This window comes from Psammomys obesus, unplaced genomic scaffold, assembly GCF_907164565.1.
Source record: "Psammomys obesus unplaced genomic scaffold, mPsaObe1.curated_primary_1811, whole genome shotgun sequence".
Taxonomy (NCBI): Eukaryota; Metazoa; Chordata; class Mammalia; order Rodentia; family Muridae; genus Psammomys; species Psammomys obesus.
The window spans coordinates 2,430,824-2,451,726 of record NW_026596162.1 but is presented as its reverse complement, the minus strand read 5'-3'; the positions used below and the strand labels follow the sequence as shown (position 1 = coordinate 2,451,726).

Here is a 20,903-nt window from a genome sequence, read left to right as displayed (position 1 = left end):
CCTCTTTGAAGCCTGCCCTTTGCAAAACAAAGAAGAGAAGGGAGAAAGGATGGCAGAGATTCAAAGGCTTCCTGGACAGGCTCAGGTTGGGGATGATGCTCTGGTTCCAGACCACTGTGATCAAGTGAATTCATCATGAAGCAAGTCACAGGCATCTTTTGGTTTCCCAGTGCACATGGAAGTTAGGCTTACCTGATACTGCCCTCCGTGAGGTGCTCAATAGCTTTACGTTAGAAAAGCTCTGTTTATTTACACCAATTAAAAAACTGCTAAGAGATAATAATGATCATTTGAACCGAAGGAAATTGGGAATGATAGGCTTGCTCAACACATGTTGCCACAAACCTCCGGTTTGTCGAAATGCAGGATTGGGGACCTGCAGCCAAGCAAGCCCACAGAAACTAGGCATGCCTGCACAATATCCAGTTTCTGAGGCCCTTCTCTGTGGCTTCACTCATTACATGGGTGGAAGAGCCTGTCAGGTGAGAATCATGCCTCGTGCTTAATGGAACCCAGGGACCAATTAACCACACGAAGAGCCAATGGGCCAAGCGTTTCTAAACGAATAGCAGGGAACTTTTATATCAGTGCCTGCTTTCTCCTTCCCCCCCAAAAAAGACAAATGCTATGTCAATGCTTCTCCAAAGTGATCCTTTATTTCCTGAAAGTCCCAAAGCAGACCCATTTGTCAAACAATGACAGACACTCCAGTTCACAAACAATGCGTTTCCCCATCTCCAGCGAGTCCTGGAGCTCCATGAGGGCTACAGCCTGGGTAAAGCCATGTCATCAAAAACGGCCCTCCACGCCCAGCAGCTGCACAGCGGCCTCCTGCACAGCTTGGTGGACGCTACTGACTTCTTTTTGGGACAGTGTCCGTTCCATGTGGCGGTAGGTGATGCGGTAGCAGTGGCTGGTCCTGTGTGTCCTGGAGGAGGGGAAAAATGCAAGTAGGTGAGTAAAAACATGTCTGCATGTGGACTGACAGCAGCAGGCTTAGAATTGCACAGCAGTTGCCATGCCACTATGGTATGGCATCACCTGCCAGGAGCAGACCTAGTGGGATAGGGTCCAGGCATCAGTCATATGTCAGCACAGAAATACCACTTGCCGCTAGGGACCACATCTTTCTAGTGGGCGGGAGGGTGATGGTTAACTTGAATAATGGAGAGGCTGGTTCCTTCATGCTGTGTGGTAGTTTGAAATAAAATGGCCCCCACAGGCTCAGAGGGAGTGGCATTATTAGGAGGTGTGGCCTTGGAGGAAGTATGTAGGGATAGGCTTAGGTTTTGGAAGCTCAGGCCAGGCCCAATGTCACTCTCTCTTTCTGCTGCCTGCCAATCTGGATGTAGAACTCACAGCTATCTGTTCAGCACCATGTCTGCCTGCATGCTACCATGCTTCCCACCATGACAATAATGGACTAAACCTCTGAGCTGTAAACAAGCCCCAATTAAATGTTTTCCTTTAAAAGAGTTGCTGTGGGTATGGTGTCTCTTCACAGCAATAGGAACACTAAATAAGACATGCTGGATGGACCATAGTCTCCAAGGTAGGTGCTTTTCACAGGTTTGATGTCCTGAGCTAAGCAAAGAATCTGATCCCAGGAGATAGGACATGGAGTTCTGAGCTCTTTCTGGCTCGCCAAGTCATTTCTGACAGTTAAAGGATTGGGAGCCAATGTCAGTGGCCTCTACCTTGCCATGGCATGGAAAAGAACCATGTTTGTAGACCACACAGCAGCAAGGGCCGGAGACAAGGCTGGGAAGTATCATCCCCAGCATGCCTGTGGGAATAGGAGGTACACACATCATGCTATGTACTCCAGGCCTACATACATGCTGGATTTACTCCACTTTGCCATGGTAGTGCTGATTTGCTTTGGTGGCTGTCTCTGGAAATGTGGGGTGACAGTAGTAGGGCTTCTGCTTGTATGGTAGATCCTATACCATACTGGTATGGTGGCCTCCCCAGAAAGACAGAAAGGTTATGTGTCACTGACCCTCTGCTGTGGTATCTCTCACTGGCGATGAGGATGGAGAGGGCTCTGAAGAGCCCTTACTGAGTCCTTTAAGTCCTTTAAGTCCTCTACATAATGAGGAGCCATGGAAACTCCTACTTTCCAACCCCAACAGTAGCAGAGCCAGCCCTAGGCTCTCAGGCAAAGAGGTTACAGCAAAGCAGGTGAGCCCCTGGGGCTCCTCCTAATGATGTCACTCGTCTCTGAGCCTGACTAGGAGAGGAATCTCCAGTAGGTAAGGAAGGGCTGGGCTTTCAAGCCGGAACCTTGGACTGGTTGGTTTCAGGTGGGGTGGGACCTTGGAGAAGCCACTCACAAGAAGTTTTTACTTGGCCACTATTAAAAACTAGAGCCTCTGCTTCCAGGGCCTTCTTGATGTTTGAGGTTTATTCTTACAAGGGTGCTCTCTCCTTTGTCTCCTGCTTTCTGAGTTGAGGTCACCCTTGGATGAAGACAGCATATGCTTGAGAAGAGAAATGTCCATCTTGGTCCTAGCCCCCACTCTCTCCTTATTCTCTTTTTCCATTTCTTCCCCACCCTGGCTTGTCCACTTTACTTTTCTTTATTTTTCCCTCCCACCTTGAGCCCACATTTGGGATGGGTGAGTTTCTAGGATCCTTTGCTGTTCCTTGCAGGACCTGCCTTTAGTCAAGCACAAAACCCCCATCTTCAAGGAGCAGCAGAAAGGCGTCACCTCCAAGGGGCTCATGTTCAGGGCTGGCTGGCATGTCCCCTTCCTCTTTAGCCTCAGCAGTTCATGTCAGGTGAAAGAAAAAAAAAAAAAAGATGGCCTTCTTTCTGCTCCCTCTCACTTTCCCACCCTAACCCAAGTCATAAATTAAGTTTAGTTTTAAGGAGGGAAACCAGGTCTGTTTAGCCCTGCAAGCCACAGGCTCAAGGAGCTGCGGCAAATTGCCTAACATGTAAAGAACAGGATTTTCTGAAGGGAAGGATGCCGCTGGGTTTGGATCAGAGCTCTTTAGTGCATAACCAGCCTTTTAGTTGTAGTGCTTCTCAGCCTTTCATTGAACACATAAATTCAATTTGACTCACATCTTCATTAGGTGTCACTGTAGCCAAGATATAGCTGCGAGCTCAGAAAGCAGAAGTGACTTGTCCAAGTTCAAAGAGCAGGACTGTTAGAGCCAGGCAACATGGTAGTATGTGTTGCTGTGAAAACTTTTAGTGGGTTTCCAAAATACTATAGAGTTACTACATTCAGTAATTCCAGGTATATGCCCCAGGGAATGGGAGGCAGCAGCAACTTAAACTAAAGTTAGATAACAGTATGCTGCTGAGCCTCAAGATCAAGCCTGTAACCTTGGCTAGCTGAGGAAACAGGCAGAAAATTTACAAGTTCAAGGCCTGCTTGAACTGGACTATAGAGTGAGTTCAAGGCTAGCCCTGCAAGTTCATGAGGCCCTGTCTCAGAATGAAAAGTAAAATGAGGGCAGGGGCTATAGCTCAGTGGTAGTATATTTGCCAAAGATGTGTGAGGCAATAGGTTCAACACACACACACACACACACACACACACACACACACACACACACACACAGATTTTCCTAAAAGCTCTATGTTTAGTCATTACCAATAGATGAATGGGTATCAATAAATTTAGTATAGTCAGAAAATGGATTATTTGGCAAAAAGGGACTCTTAATTCCAATGAGTAGAATCTAGGTGAACTTTGAAACCAAAGTATGTAGAATCATACATATCACACACTGCATGGCCCCACACACCTGAAACACCCAAACTAGAGAAGTGCCCAATGGCACTGAACTGTACACTCTCAAAATTACAAATTTCATGTTATATAAATCTCATTTCAACAGAACAGAAACAAAACCCAGACAGTCAGCCTTAACCACCACACTCAAGAGCTCTATCGGACACATCTCTTCCTCTCCCCTCCGAGTTCTTGCTATGGTTTGGATCCTGAATCTCCCCAAAGGCCCCAGCTACAGGGAGGTGGTGGGGCCTTTAAGATGTAGGGTGTAGTCAGGGCACTTTAGGCTGTTGGGAACAGGTTCGAGAGGGAAATAAGGGGACTCCTGCTTTCTCGTTTTCATACCCAGCCATAGGGTAAATGAGTCTCGTTGACCCTAAAATGCTTCTACAGGCTCAAAACTAATGAGTCAGTTGGTCATGGCTGTAGACTATGGGTCCAATATACACATCACCATTTCACATAGTAACAAAGTGGATACATCCAGCTTCCTCTAAGTAGCATAGAAGTTTCAAAACAACCAAGAAAGACAGAGAATGAAGCCTGCATTCCTTTCTGACTCACAGAGGACACAAGTGTAGACTCGGATGACTGAGATGTTTTATGAGTGGCACACACAGATCGGGAGTGCACTGATAGGGTCTTTCCTACTGGAGGGCCATGAAAGGGTGGTCTGGGCAGCAGGGAGTTGCCTGGGAAAATAAGGCCCAGAGAGCAGAAAAACAAGGTACAGTCCTGCGGGCTAGGTGGCAGGTGTTTGTTATACTTTCTACCCAATTCACAGGGCCCAGTGTTCAGGGTGAGCAGAGTGGGCTAGACAAGCTATGGCTTCATAAGGAAAATCAAAGTTTCCCTTTATGCACTTTACAGTTTCTGCTCTGAGAAAAATATACAAGACTGTTCATTGTTCAGTGAGGGAGGTCAAATCCCTTTGTTGACAAGATGGAAGGGAGTGACAAAAAAAAAAAAAAAACTACTTAAAAATTTCATTGCCTTATAATACTGCCTGACTTTTAAAAAAGCTGGCTGCTGATTAGAACAGGTTTTGATATAAGTATCTTACAGTGTTCTCTACTAGGAATAGTTCATTTACAGACTTGCTTTAATCAGTCATTCAACAAAAAAGCATCTTGTAGGCACTGAGCTGGACAGACAGGAGCACAGGAAGAAAATGGACAATCTGCCATCCCGCAGTGGGCCAGCAAGGCAGTGAGAGGGGCTGCAGTCACTCAGCAGTGAAGCCAGCTGGGCCACTCGACACGCAACAAGAACGTCTGAGTTTCCTCTCGACAGCTCATGGTGTTTCCCATGTGCATTGGCATGGTGCTGTTCTACAGAGTTGAACACCGCAGAAATCAAAAAAGAAATCTGGGTCACTCTGCCTGTAGACACTGGACACAAGGCAGCCATACGTGACCATCCTTGTCTGCTTCTGAGTGACTGAGGACACGCTGCTGTACCAGTGCACTGCCTTTGTGCTTTTCCCATCCAACCTGTCATCCATCCCCTCCCCCCTTTCAAGGTCCAATCCGATGGGGGAAAGCCAGAAACATGACTTACTTTCTCTTGGGTCCTGTTCTCTGCTCCATTGTGAATGCCAAGGTTTACCCAATCCCACCTCCCACCCAAGTCCAGATGCTCAGGCAGAAACTGAGAGCTGGGATGGGCAATCCCATGTGAGCCACGGGGAGAGCTGGCAGGACACTGGGGCAAGCCAACGCAGAGGGAGTCTGTCTTAGTGCCTCCTCCTCCCAGACTCCTAACTTTAGACCAAAGAGAAAGCTGCGTAGGAGTCGAGAACAGTGAAGTCTGGAGCAGTAAAGGACTGTGAGGCTCATGATTAGAAGGGCTCAGCAATCCATTCTTGGGTATGCATCCAAAGGAAGTTTTAATCACTATGTTGTGAGGACACATGTACCCCATCCTTACTGGCAAAATATTCTTAAAGCCAAGATACTGGATTACCACAAGCAGCCATCAGAAGATGAAAGGAAAGAGAAAATGCGGGGAACACATACTCAGTGGAATACTATCCAGTCTTTGAAAAGGTAAGAGCCTGTCATTGTAGCAAGATGGATAATCACAGAGGACATTATGCTTCATGGAATAAGACAGACACAGAAGGACATTCTGTAATATGTGGAACCTAATAAAGCTGATCTTTAAAAGAAAGGGGGGCTGCCAGGGGCAAAGTTATGGAAGATACAAGTGTCCACGGCAAAGCATCTGACTATGGTTAGTAATTCTGCTTTGAATATTTTAAATCAGCTAAAAGAGGATTTTAAATGTTCTCAACACAAAGAAATTATAAATGTTTGAGGTGACGAATATGCCAAACACCTTGATTATTCTATCATTACACATAGTTCAAAATATTACATTGCATCTCATAGGTATATATATATGTGTGTGTGTGTGTGTGTGTGTGTATGTGTGTCAGTTTTAATATGAAAAGGCTGAGAAATAAATGTCTTAAAACCAAACAAAATAGAAAAAGTGACAAGTGAACAATTATCAAAAGTACTGTGAAGATTACTGTGAAAACTACTGCTCCTCTTGCTCAAAGGATGCCAGTAGAGAGATTTTTCTGAAGAGATGCAGAGTTACAGAATCTACTGGAAAGAAAGAACAATGGGTCAGAGTGCTAGTGAGGGAGGAAAGAATTCTATTATACAACCACTAGGTTCACCTTGGCAACGAAACTAACTCTGAAGTTGAAATAAAACCGTTCCTCACATGCAGCCCAAACCTGGTTCCTACAGCATCCACAATAGTCTGCTTTTCCATCTGTGACAGAGCAGCTACTCTGTGTTCTTGGATGGTATGCCTGACACCTCCCAGAATAGATCAGGCATGACCAGTGGGCACTGCAGACACTGCCTATCCACACAGAGATTACTCAGTAGAGAAAAGATGCTGTCCAGAAGAGTTTCACTAACAAAGTGGGAAAGTTTACAGATATAAGTTTAGCCTGGCGTCCCATGTCATAGCCACTCTGCTCAGTGGGGAGAGCAAGTTCATTCAGTATGTTTATAGGCATGTTGAACCCAGACAGGAGGCACAGAGTGGTGAAAAGAAGAAGGAGGGGAGACAGCTCCATGTCATTTTCAAGAAGAGAAGAGAGCTGATGGGATGTGGGAGAACGGAGAAGAACTTGACTTTGCAGCTAAGAGAAACCTGGTTCCAATTCCTCTTCTCTTTGCTGTGAGATCAAAGGCAGTTTGTCTGACCTCTTCTGCCTCAGAGTTCTTGCCTATGGAGGAAGACCTCCATTTCCTTTTCAGGAAGGCAGCACTACACAGCAGTTATTTCAGATCCTGGCTATCATTAGTGCATGCTCAGCACTATTATACACTTTTTGGTGGGGAAACATTCCAAGACCCCTAGTAGTTTGCCAGAGATAGCAACAAACACTACAGATACACTTTTCTAAGTATATATGCCTTTGATGAGTGGAACTGGGAGGAGAGGAGGGAGGGGCTATGATCAGGATGGAAAATGAATAAACTAATTTAAAAATTAAGCATATTAAGAAGCTAAAACCATTCCCCCTCTCTCCTCACCACCAGAGGCAGTTAGAAGTGCTGGACCTGTCCCTCGCCAGCTGCAGCAGTTGGGGGAGTGGGCCCTACATCTTGCCTGAGCAGCACAGTAGAGCTGGCCCTGGTGTCGGGGCCATGGGTGCGCCTGCCCACGGGTGTGAGTGAGGGAGAGCTGGCCCCTGCCGTGAGGTTGCCTGGGGGGGCGTATCAGATGCAGTCAGGAGAGCTGATCCCATGAGAGTTGACTTCAGGAGAGCCATGAGGTGGTGCCCTCCCTGCTTCGTCCCTGGCCACAGGCAATAAGTCTGGAAAGCAGTGATGTGATGTGGCATAAAATTTCATACGGCCCAAACCACTTGATTAGAACTTATGAATTATTTACTGTTAGAATTTTAATATTTTGGATTATAGTTGACTTCATATTAACTAAAACTAACTGCTAGAAGTGAAACTAAAATGAGGGGGGTCTTACTCAAATTTTGGTAGTAAGACTTGGTGGCTGGGAAGTGAGGGCCAAGTTATAGGCATGGACAATAGTAGGCAAGCTTGGATGAGTCACCATGCCTGGCCTCGTTTTCCTTAGTAGTGACAGGTGGGCTAAGTGAGCTTTAATTACTTTTGGCTCTTATATCCCAAGAATAAACAGGAGAGAAGGGAGATTCTGGAGGCATCTAACAGCTGCCTGGAATGAAAGGGCTAAGGAGGGCACAAGATGTGTTCATTGTTGATGTGAGGGATACTAGAAGAATGAAGAGCAGTGGGGTAGTTGACTGGCAGAAGTTACTGCTTGGAAGGCCAGTGAAACGAAGCACCCTGTGGTCAGTGCGCCTCCAGACACTCTGGACTTCATTTCCATCGTCATCCCTACGCCCCATAGCTGTTCTAGTCACTTTTGCATTGCCATGAACAAATAGCACACAGAAATATTAGAGTAAAATTTGCTTGGCTCATGGGTTTAAAGGGTTTGGTCCGTGGCTACTTGGGCCTGTGTGTTTGGAAAGAAGGAGGCTCATATCATGGCAGATATGAAATAGAGACAGGAGTTAGAGGAAGGGGCCAGGGCAATCTTTTGGCTTACATCATTTTCCAGTAGTGTCATCATATAAACACATGAATAGTTTAAATCAGTGATTAGGTCAGAGCCCTCAGGATATTGTCCTCCAAAAGCTTGACAACTAAGCCCTTACTCAATACATGAAGCTCTGAGAGACATTTCACATCCAACTGAAACAACAGCTAAGAGGCCTGCTGCCTTATTTTCAGAACTTGGTCTTCTTGGCCTGCTGCTCCCTGGGGGCCTTTCTGAGCTGTGCCTCTCTGTAGTTCTCAGCTAGAGAGGGAGCTAGCCTCAGACAAGCGTCTCACTGCCCCTGCCAAGCTTGCCATCTCCCAGAGGGATTTCTGTTTTTGGAGTCAGTCAGAAGAAACTGGACCAGATGGTTTCCCTGACAGTTTCTGCCTGGGGAAAGACAACTCCCATGCAGGCCGTGACAGAGGCAGGGCCAGCAGCTGGGAAAGAAGGAATCAGGCTGGGCCATCCCCACTGGTCCACTCCCTGGTCAGCCTCAGTCGGCAACTTAAGAGCTCCAGAGAGACACATTTTATAGGCAAGAAGTGCTTTTGAACATCAAATACCTGCCAAGTCCTCTGGGAAGTTCAAAGCACCCCCAGTTTTTTTTTTTTCCCTAACACTCCCCATAACTTCTGGTACTCTTGAGCAGTGGTGTCTGCCAAGCAGGCATGAGAGGGAGGTGGAGTCTAGGCCTCCTGCAGGGTGGAGCTGAGGTTCTGGATCTTTTTCTGAAAGACTGAAAAGAACTACTTTTGGAAGTCTTTTAATGGCCTCTCTTACTACTGCTTCTCAGCTAAAGGCTCTGGGGCCAGTTTCTAATCTGATACAGGTCCTTACTCTACAATATAGATACAGACTCATAGGGGTGTAGAAATGACTGAATGAGACAAACCAGGGCAGTTGTTCCACATGTGCTGTTTACAACTGATCTTCCTGTAAGTGCAGGCGCGACGGAGCCTTTGCTTTGGCCTATGCAGAAAGGCCCAGGTGATCACACATGATGCTTGTGACAACATGGATGAACACTGAGGACATGGCTCTCAGTGAAACAAACCAGGAACAGAAGACCAGTATTCCGTGACTCGGCTATGCAGAGTGCCTAGAAGGCACATGTACAGGCTGGGAAGACGACCCAGTTCTGGAGATGGGCAGAGGCGACGGTCACACATGTGCTTAATGCCACCAACCTCCACACAGAAAGATGGCAAAAGTGGCAAATGCTGTGTGAATCTGCCAAAAAAAAAGGGTGTGTGGGGGGGGATTCAAAGAGTATTGCCTGAAATAAGCCACAAGTTAGGAATTTACATTATACTTAAAGCAAACCCCAAGAGGCAGTGAAGGGTTCTGGATGCCAGGACTGGTCCACTCTGAGTTCTGCCGTGCTCAGGGGAGTGCCTCTGGAGTTCCGGGCAGAGCAGCCAAGGTGCCCCACATCTTCTGGAGGTGACTTTTAAAATCCTCCTCTCATAACACAGCAGGAGCGCCCCACTATTGCACACTGTAGCAATCTGCTTACACTTCTAACAAAAACGAAGGAATCGTCTGGAAGATTTGGAGGTGATTTTGGCCTCTCTGGCCTAGATCTGCCAACTCCAAGTCAACAGAACCAGCTCTACGTGCAGTTGGAAGGCTGCTCCTGTTGACAGTGGTCACCGAGTCAGGTTACACAAGATTTGTGGCAGGCGAAGTGTGACAGTTCCAGCTCAGCCCATTGATCGGCAATTGTTTGTTTTGTGCAGCTGGTTGATCAGCAACTATTTATCCTGTGCTGAGGTATGCACTGTGGGAGATACAGACATGTAAATGAATTGCTTGATCAATACGTGAATATTCATGCAGTAGCCACTCTGCCTGATATAATGGTAGTGTAGAAATGTCCCAAAGCCTCAGAAAGAGGGATGCCACTGCATAATGACATTGTGGTCAATGACAGACAGACAACACACACAATCACACTCCTGGGAGTCTGTATCACATAGTGACAGCACACCCACTTTCACTTATAGAATTGAACAGAATAATAACACTAAACGGAATAACAATAAAACAGTAACAGAACCATCTGATACTCATTTTTTTTTTTTTTTTTTTTTTTTTTTTTTAGAACATAACCATGGCACTTAACAGGAAGGCGGTCGCCAGAGCTGGACATATGCAAAAGTGGTGCAGAGGAATGGCCAGGCTGTAAAGCTTGCAAGAAGTTCAAGAAATGAGTTCGTCAGAGTAGCTCGTGTAGGGTACGGAGGGCAGAATACAGAGATTATGTGTGTGCTGGGGCTGGAGTTTCAGAGGTGGGCTCACGGTTCTGGCTAAAAAGCCTCAGACAAAAGTCCATCTTTAAGCTACCAACCCCTCAAAAACTGAGGTCAGACTTGGCTCCTTGGGAATCTTCCAGAGGGGTGGGAAGGTATTGTGGCCTGGATGTGAAATGTCCCCCACAGTTGGTGTGTTTGGCCCCAAGTTGGGGACAAGATAGAGGAAGTGGGTCCCAGAAGGTGGTTCTTAAAGTTTCTTAGCCTCATCCCACTGGCAGTGAGACCAGCTGCTGGAAGTTCCTGCTACCATGCCTTTTCTGCTCTGATGGACTATACCCTTAAACCATAAGCCAAGACAAGCCCATCTTCCCTTAGGTTGCTTTTTGTCGAGTGTTTTGTTAGAGCAGGTGAAAAGGAACTAAAGCAAAAGCCCTTGTTCTAAGGATCTTGACTGCACACAGAGGCTGGCAGGCCGTGAACAGAGCTTACTGGAGATTCCCGCATTGGGATCCATTCAGTCCTGCCAGCTGTTAGCAGTCATTGTTTGAGCACACTGTAGGCTTCGCCCAACTCTACTATTCAGGAGTAGGATGCCATACTGGATAGCTTTAACTTCCTTAGTGACTGATAAATCTTTTAATACTCAGCATGACATCTGAAAGAATCACACATTAGTAAAGAAAGGCTTAGAGACTTTTCTAATGACATTATTTTGCAATTTTTTTTTTTTTTTGGAAGAGACTCTTCTGATCTAATCTATAGTGTCATTTCTTCACAAAAAAGAAAGTCAGAGACCAGGGAGAGGGTAAAAATAGGGACTTTCTAGGCCTGGTAAGTGTCAACTATGATATTCTACATTGGAATGATGCAGCGACGGTTTTACTAAGCATCATTGCACAGGTAACACGATCTATGAACTCACAGGACCGAAGATGGCAGACCTTAGCGCCCTTCCGGTCCATGCTTGTGTTCTTCCTACGAAGTGTGATCACTCCTAGGGCAGCCTCCCCAAGACTTCTAGTGTAATCTGAGAGGCCAGTTCCCTCACGCGGAGCTGAAAGATGTGTCCTGTGATTCTCTTTGCTGGGCATGGATTTATTTAGGCCTCTTTCTACGGCTGCAGGTTAAACTCCTTAAGTTACGACCAGCAGAAAAACGGCACAGGGTAGGGTATGTAAGGCTCAGCAGTGATTAGAGACAGAAGAGAACTTGGAGGGGAGGGAAGTCCATGTCTTATGTAACACCACTGTTTCCAGTGTCAGGAATATATTTATTGATCCATTGATCCACCCAGTTCATTATTGAATTCATTCAGAAAATGGTGTATACCCAATCCACTCTATGCCATGTATTCTGCAAAGCACTGAGAACTTAATAGTGGGATAATACAAACTAGACATGAGCAAGCCCTTGTGGAGCTCCCAGCCTAATGCAGGAGATAAGTACTAATCAAAGAATTATGAAAAATGTAAATTACAACTATGTTAAAGGTTATAGAGAAGATGTACATGGCGCTATGAGGCTACATAAAAGGCCCATTAACTTAAAGGTCAGAGAAGTTTCCCTGTGGAAGTATCAGAGCTGAGACCTGAGGCCTGAAAAAGGATGGGAGCCAATGAGGTGCATGAGGGGGGAGGGTTAGGTATGGTCATGCCACAGATGAAGGCTCTGGGAAATTGCAAAAAAAGAAAATTATAATTTATGCTCTTCAATGTCAGAGTCCTGCTCAGATCTGCTACCTTTTTCTGTGAGTTTCCTTGTCTTGAAGAAAGACTTCTGCCTGTCACATCAGAACTTTTCTCCATGTACTGCTGCCCCAGGTGTCCTGGGTTAGTGGTGTATGTGTGTTTCAATAGAAACCCAATCTCTCTGCCACATGACATCCTAAGAATATCTGTGTCTTCTAAACTGACAGTTCATGTATCATAGTGGGAAGCAAAGGTACTCTAGCGATGGTGACTCCAGGCTCCCACCCATGCCTGCCCTCTTGATAGGGGCTGGCCTCTTCCCCTGCTCAGATTCCAGGATGTTCATTGGAATACTAATCAGGCTTCACCCCAGAAGATAGCAGGCTCACAGAGGCTCAAAGTCCACCCAAATGCTAGGTCACAGATCCAGGTGCCTCCAAATGCTCTTCCCCTGTGTGGGGTCATCATATGATATTAGTGGCCAATGTCTAAACAGCACCCTATTTCCAATACCTGCAGCTTCCATAGGCTGTTCTTGTAATCAAACTGGAAGGATTAACTTTACAACACTATCTCAGGATCTTTTAAAACAGCAGTTTTGCTTGGGGTGTGGGTGTGGGGGGGGCTGGGAAAGACTTTTTCTTTTTTCTTTTTTTTTTTTAAGTCACCTCATCCTTGCTACTTGGATGAATCAACAGATCTCTCCAGGTCTCAATAAAGTACAAGCGGTGTTATTTGTTCCTAAATATTCCCTCAGTTAGGAGGAATTGAAGTCATGTAAGCAAAGCCTTGTCAGCAGCTTGGAACGAAGTGTTAATAAAGTGAAAGTCCCAGTCAATAAAACATCAGCAGCAGTATTGACTTGCAGGTGTCCATGTTCAGACTCAGTTAAGAGAAGTGCTCACTTTCTGTGTTTTCTCACTTCAAGGAAAGAAACTTTTTTTTTTGCCTTAGACTTTTAGTGTACAGGAGAGAAACACAATCAATTTTCTCATCTTGAATTTGTCCATTATAAATGTTTCAGAGAGATTCAGGAGGACAGGCTTAGTTTCAGAGACAAAAGTGACACAGAGGAGGGTTCAAGGGCGCTGTCACACATCAGTGTGAAGTGACCCTGGTGTTGCCCATGTGTTGAGGTCCCTCACTTGAGGCTGAATTTTTCTGGGCTAAGGAATGAGCAAAGATTGGGCAGAAGATGTTTCTGGATAGACTGCTGGAACAGGTGAACCCAAGGATGTGTGTCTTTCCAATCACAACCTTTTCTATGTGTGGCACTTAGTTTGGCCTAAGACAAAATGACTAAGAAGTTCTAGAATAACGTCAGAAAAATGTGACTAAAGAGCCCACTGCTGTATACACCCAGGTGTGCCAAAGTACAAAGAAGTACAAATTACATACATGAAAAATGTGTTAAGGAAATGGTGAAAGAGAGAAGACAGCAAGGGAGAAATTTCCAGGTACCAAGATGAAGAGCATAAATGGCAGCAGAATGTTTCTAGTGTTTCCACCTCTGGACTGGGTGGGTGGGCAGGACAGTGTCAGTCAAGAAAGCCTAGAGTCTGAATTTTAACATCCATCCTAGAAAAGATCAAGGCTGACATGAAGCCAGAAGCATTAGATATTTGGAAGATCCCATCAAAGCAGATACTACAAAGGATTGGCTTCCCAATGTAGCATATACTAGGAAAACAATATACTTGTGAAGATTGGAGGAGGAATCTTGGCTCTGTGGGGATCCTGAGGACACAGGAAACGAGGCAACCTGGAAAAACCAAACCTCCAAATGTATCTCAAGCTGACTAATGAGCCACCATGCATACTACCTCGGATCCTAGGGCTAAAAATCAAGCTTAAAATTGGTTCTGGAATGTCTTAACCATAGGGCAGCTAGCAAAAGAAAAAATAGAGACAGTATCCTAAGAAAGCAGGGATAAGGGATCACCCAGTAAACAAAATCTTAAATCCCAAAGTTATGCATCTCATAGTAGAGGCAAAGGCCAGAGGATTGCACATTTGAGGTCAAGACAAAACAACTGTATGTATGTGGGCAGGCATGTGCATAAAACTTTTAGGAAAAACATTTACATAAAAATATGTAGAAATAAAATTGTAGCTGTGATGTAAAAGGAGTAGAAGGGTTAAATGACAGATTAGACACAGATCAATGAAGTAAAGAACAGATCTGTGGAACCTGGTTTAGAAAGCAGTACGGAGAAGTACAGAAATGAAAAATATGAGAGGAAGTCTGGAATTCCAGCACTCAGAGGCTGAGGCAGGATGATCAGGAGCTTGAGGCCAGCCTCGGCTACACAGTGAGTATCCCTCAAAAACAGAGTAAAGAATAAATAAAAATAAAAGAAGAGCAAACATGTAAAATAACAAAAATGCTAGAATAATACAGAAACAAAACAACACGTGAAGAGGGATGAGTAGCAACTGAGAAGTTTCCAGAATTAATGGGACTTTAAGGAGGCACAGCAAAGCCCTAAATGGGAGGAATAAAAAAACTAAGTCTTTGTTTTATACCCTGTGCTACAAAGAGATGCTCTGAAAATAGTCCGGGAGCCTACAAGGAAAACAGATTTTCCTACAGCTACAGGAAGGCAACATGGCTTAACTGCAGCGGAATACCCCCGTGCTCTAGCCAGCTAAGCTGCCACTCTGGAATGGCAAAACGGACATATTCTCAGGATTCCCATGCCTCAGTGAGAGACATAAAAATTGTTTTGGGAAGGAGACTGACATAAGATGGGAAGCAAGAACCCAGAAACAGCAGTATGACGCCTAATTTGACAGCAGCGAAAGCACATTCATCCTTCCTCGTTACTTTGCCACACTGGTTTCAGAAGCCTGGGTGTTCCAGAGACTTTCTCCATTTTAGATAGAAGTATCAGCATTTCCATGAGTTGGCATGAATGGCCGAGGAAACGTTGATGATCTGCTCTATTCAATAACATCAGCACTCCACAGCACAACTGAAGACCTAAGAGGATAGTTTGAGGGCTACAAAGACTTGTTCTCAGCACATGGAAGGGATTATAATACTGATAAAACATACTTCATAAAGTTTTACATCACTTATCGGCATGGGAGCATCCTGGGAAATGAGTCCTTAAGTGATTGACTTTGCTATTGGTTCAACATCATAGAATCTAAGATGGCTGTGACAGTGCTGGGGAACTTCCTTCACGTATTAGCCTAGCATTCACAGAGATATGACTATGCAGCAAGTGACTGCATGCATGTATGGAAAATCTAGACAGCAATTCCCACAAAAAAGTCAATAAAAGAAAACAGTTAGGATGATGGTTATTACAATTATGAGCTTGATTAATTCACTTGCTTAATTAACAACACATACATTTATTTTGAGAAAAAGTTCTGTGTCCCAGGATCTAGTTACAAAAGAAAAAAAAATCAGTAAGAGAATTGGTATTAACTGAAATTTGGACACCATGTGTCAAACACTGGACAACTACGTTCCACAGTCTCTCCAAGTAAGCTAAGTAGGGACGAGACGTCTGCTGTCAGCATCACCATGACTTTTCTGTTGGTTCAACCTATGGGAAGTGGCTAGTGACTCTCCCAGGATGGATGTGGAAGCTATATCCTGGTTGGCATTGATCTGCAAATCACTCTGTAGTAATGTATAGCCACAGGAAAAACCAAAACAGGGCGGAGAACTGGAGACTGCAGCTCTATCGTTTTCTTTTCAACAGACAGGACACGACCATGAAATGCAGCTCCTGTCACATGCGGAGCTGATGGCTGGTAGAAGAGAGATGGGACTGCTGCCAGCTCCATGCCATGCTGATCACTTCAGCAGTTCAGTGAAGCCCAGCACTTACCACTGTCTCCAGGGGTAGACAGAGGTCTGTTCCAACAACAAAAGCAGCGAAGGCACCTAGCAGAGCTCTTCAGCTAGAATAGTGATTTAAATAATAATCCCGGGGCCCTAAGCAAAGTTATCAGGAAGTCACACTTTCTCTTTGTTACCAGCCAAATAAATGGATATCCTAGAGACCCTACTGGCCACCACTTTTATTCAATATTTGGAGGAAATCACTTTGATTCATAATATTTTCCTATAATACGTATTTTCTCTTATCTATTTTCTTCTCTCTCCCTTGCTTCAATGCTTCTAAACCGTACTTTGTTTCAGGACACTTCTGCACAGCTATCTTACATGCTGAAAGTTTTACATATCATATTACCTTCTTAGTAACAATCAGCAAACATGACCTGAAAGAAAATCCAGTTTGCCCACTTTGCTTTGCTGGGTACAATAGGGTCTTCTGAGCGCCTCCTTACCATACTTACCCTTCCTTGGATGGCTATGGCTCTTGGTGGTAGTCATGGGGTACTAGGAAGGGACAAAGCCTGGGTCCGGAGGTTGGCATTGCAGTGACAGAGAAATTTCACCTCTGTCATCCTGAGTAAGTACCTAACATTCTGGGCCTCAATTTTGCATTGGGATTAGATGGCCCTGGCTCCCCAGGTCTACAATCTTCTGTTCTCTCAACTGCTGGTAAGTACCATCCACAATTTGGCAAGGCAGGGAAAGTACCTTTCTAACTCACCAAGAGACCACCACATTTGTTCTCCCCCTCCTTGACAAAGGTCACTGCTGGTAACAAACAAGTGGGCTATGGCCTGGAAGACTTGGCTGTGAGGGGTTCACAGCCAGACTTTGCTCTAGCTGTTCTGAATAAGCAGCCACAAAGCTGCTAATTGGAGTTGGCAAGCTGCTGAGTCACTGTCGTGTAAGATCAAATCGCTGTGTGCGGAAGATGAAGCCCATGCTGTCAGCAGCCGAGAACACGTCTTTGTGATGAAGAAGAACGGGGTGCACACAGGCACACTGGGGATCAGCTTTCACAATTTCTGACGAGTAATTAAAATCTAACAAACCACAATTAGAAGGCACCCACCACAACCTTATTTTGCCATTTGTCTTTTAATTAAACGTTTCCTATGATTAGCTGTAGCTCTGCACACACAGCCGGAGCCCTGATGTATTGGTTGTAACATCCTGGAGGAGGAGGGTTGAGAGAGGGAGCCTAAGCGTTTCTTTAAATCACTTATCTCTGCACATCACAAGGGAGACAGTGAGACTGGCCCTTCATGGTACCAGCAAGGGCAGGGAATGTGCCCAGGGAAATCCTAAGAGCAGAGCTAGGACAAGGCCAACTGGAAGACAGTTTTTAATTTAGCAACACGGACAAGGTGGTAAGTGGGAGAAAGGTACGATTATGTCACAAACAAGGAATATTTGGGAGGACACTGTAGTAAACTAGGGCAGAGGGAATAACTTCTCAGTGTGAAGAAACTGAGTCCCCTCCCATATTACCAAGGGCTGATCGTGAATGAGAAGTGGCCTAGCGTTTACATGTCCAGGGTCACTATGGAATTAGAGACAGGGTACTTGAGCGAAGGGAGTGATGGCTCCAGGGATGGATCTGTTTTCCTGAGCACAACTTGGCAATGCTTCAGGAAGTGCAGGATCCTTCCAGGGAACTGAGGCAGACAAAGGACAGGCATTTATTCATCTACTTATTTTTTTAAAAAATATTTATTATTTAATTATACAATGTTCTGCCTGCATGTGTGCCTGCTCACCAGAAGAGGGCACCAGATCTCACTCTAGATGGTCATGAGCCACCATGTGCTTGCTAGGAATTGAACTCAGGACCTTTGGGAGAATAACCAGTGCTCTTAACCTCTGAGCCAAATCTCTAGCCCCTATTTATCTACTTTATTATAAAGCTGATCAATAAAGGTGATCTTTATTTATAAAGGTGATCCATTCTAGAAGATTAGGAAGGACCCATGCTTGATATCAGATTTAAAGAATTTCACACCAGAACATACGCTGTTTGAGGACAGAGGTGAAGTAGGTCAGTCAATATGATGGCTCAGTGTTGAGCTTGCTTTCTCTTAGTCAGAAGGTTGTCTGCTGCTTGGTGGGAATTGTGGTAGTTTTATTATTGCACCCACTATCAAGCAGCACCCTACTTCCAGGTTGGATGATGTCATTGTGTAGCAAGCTAGAGAATGCATAGGTCCAAATGCATTTTCTGGGGACAACACTGGCCACCATCAGCTGACTTCCCAAGACTGACAGGCCAACAAGTTCAACCTCTATAATTTCTCTAAATAACTCATCACCCAAGGAAGGGTCTTTATGTAGAAACAGGTTCCAAATACCATTTCTGAGTCTTGGGTTTGGGCCATATAGCACATGCTCACATCTATAAACATGTATGGTATTAGGATCCTACTCTACCCCCTCAAAACATGGCAGTCACCTTCGTATTGAAAATGAAGCAATACATTCTTGACTGAGTCAGCTGGGTGCACAGTAAAGCATTATCCAATATGGTAGCACAGAAAGGCTGGGGAATGGTAAAACAAGATCCCAAAACAACCAATCAAGAAGAAAAACAAAGTAGGCTTGTCAGCAAGGTGCTTTGAGATAACCTAGAAGATAGAGAGAGCCCACCTTCAACAGTCAACTTTGAAGATGACCTTCCCTTCTGGGCAGCGAGGAAAAGCTGACAAGAAATTTCAATGACTTCTTGCCAGCAAACTTGCAGCTGGCTCTGGATCCATATCTTTCGAAATCTGTTTGGCCATCAGAATCCCTTAGCATGCCTCAGATTCTTTGGGACGTTGTCTAACAGTATCCTTACTCTTCTGTGCCTGCCTCCTCCTCACTCCTGGGAACTTTCCTCTCCCCAAAGGTACTTTTTTTTTTTTTTTTCTTTCACAAGCTGAAGTCTGTCTTAAAGAACTTAATTTCCACTGGGCTTCAACACTCAGTGTCATTTTTGTCATTCGCCTTTCTTTCATACCTAACCTTCATGAAAATGTGTCTCTCCATTGTGATCACTGACTTGTATACTATAATCCTGGATAACTGAGGGGGCAAGAAAAGGCTAAGGTCTAGTTGGTGCTGTGTCTGGTACAGGGTGATCTTCACTCCAGAAGACGGTGCCCTGCTAGCACTCCCACGAGGGCTAGTTCATGGCTGAGGATGTCATGTTTTTGGTTGCTTTCAACTGTACAAAACGATGGGTTTCATCACCACCTTTTCATACATGTATGCCATTATACTTGTTTCATAGTCACCATTTCCTTCCCCTATTCCCCCCAATTACTCTTATGCTTTCATGTCTTATGTCTACACTTAAATATGTATTTACATCTAGGTCCACATAAAAGAAATTGTGCCATGTTTTTCTTTTCTATTACTGCCTTAATTTTCCCTCCTGTTTTTGGACCCCTTCTTCTACTCTCATGTCGTGTGCATGTGTTACACACACACATCTAGAGTCCACATATGACAGAACAAACACATGGTACGTCTTTTCAAATTTGACTTCACTTTGTATGGTGATCACTAGTTCCACTCACTTTGCTCCAAATGAAGGAATTTCATTCTTCCTTATGGCTGAATGAAACCTCATTGTGCATACACACATTTTCTTTGCCCGTTCATCTGAGGATAGGCGTCTAGGCCAATTCCACATCTTGAGGATACTGCTATCTGTTCCATATGTGCCCCCGCACTGGATTCCACTAACTTCTGCTCATTCTGCAGCTGCCTACAGAAGAGGTCCCTGTCCCCCTCTCCATGTGCTCCCCTAGTGCCAGCATGTCACTGTGCTGTGATGGTCTGGCACGAACATTGAGAGATTAGAGACTGCATCCCTCCTGGGTAAAGTTTTGTCCTCAGTGCTCAACCACAATGCTCTCTCCTTAGGGGCTGCAGCACATTGAGCTGGATTGGCAGGTGAATGCAGACCTTCTAACTCCATGGAAGGCCTGCAGTGAGCAAAGTCACCAAAGGCACAGTTCATCCATCAGTACACAAATGTGTTTCTTATTCTGTCAATCACACCTGCACTTCCACAGGGGTGGGAGGCAGAAGCAGCCTGCACTGCTGTCACAGCTGTGAGATGCTTAGGAAACTGTTAAGATGCTGGGAGGAAGGCATTTCCACATTGGGGATAAAGCTCAGAACACACTTTTCTTGGGAGCTTTAAGCTCTGAAGGCTTAGGCCAGGGTTGGGGCTCCTGGCACAAAATGCCCATGTGTCTTGATACGGTGTCCTCCATGGTCTCCTCCATAGCTGTGCCTATTTGAACCCAGGTTTGGACTTACTCTGAAGAGGAGCTGACAGCAGGCCACACATAGGCCCTCACCAGCCTCCTCCAGAGCCTTCCATCCAGCCTGGCCTGGTGTTCAGTGAGCCACTATGGTCTCCCTTTTCATGATCCTCACCACCCTTTCAGTTGGCCTTTTCTAACCCACACTCCCCCAAAGCTGGTGGGATCTTTGAAAAAAAAAAAAAAATAGAAACCTGACAATGCCACATCCCTGCTTAAGGGGCTTAATTAGGCTGTCAGCACCACTGATACAAAGACAAAGTCCCTGCAGGCCAGGCTCCCACCTGCCTTGTAGCATGCTGATGTTACCTCCCTCTGCTCCTGGTCCTTGGAATCCACAGTCTCTCCTGGGTTCCTTCAGGTGTTCATCACGCTGCCCTCCCCCGCCTGAGCTGCTTTGAGAAGGAGGGCTAGTCTGGGGA

General features: G+C 45.2%; 1 protein-coding gene across 5 annotated transcripts in view; it reads right to left on the bottom strand.

Moving 5' to 3' along the window:
* Positions 1-634: 634 nt before the first annotated feature.
* Fars2 (phenylalanyl-tRNA synthetase 2, mitochondrial) overlaps positions 635-20,903 on the bottom strand; it is a 403,608-nt gene continuing 383,339 nt past the window's right edge. For all 5 annotated transcript variants that reach the window (XM_055595241.1, XM_055595240.1, XM_055595239.1 and 2 more), the window contains one exon: positions 635-928. In XM_055595241.1, the coding sequence (XP_055451216.1) occupies positions 790-928 (139 nt within the window). In that variant the 3' untranslated portion in view covers positions 635-789. The remainder of the gene's footprint in view (positions 929-20,903) is intronic.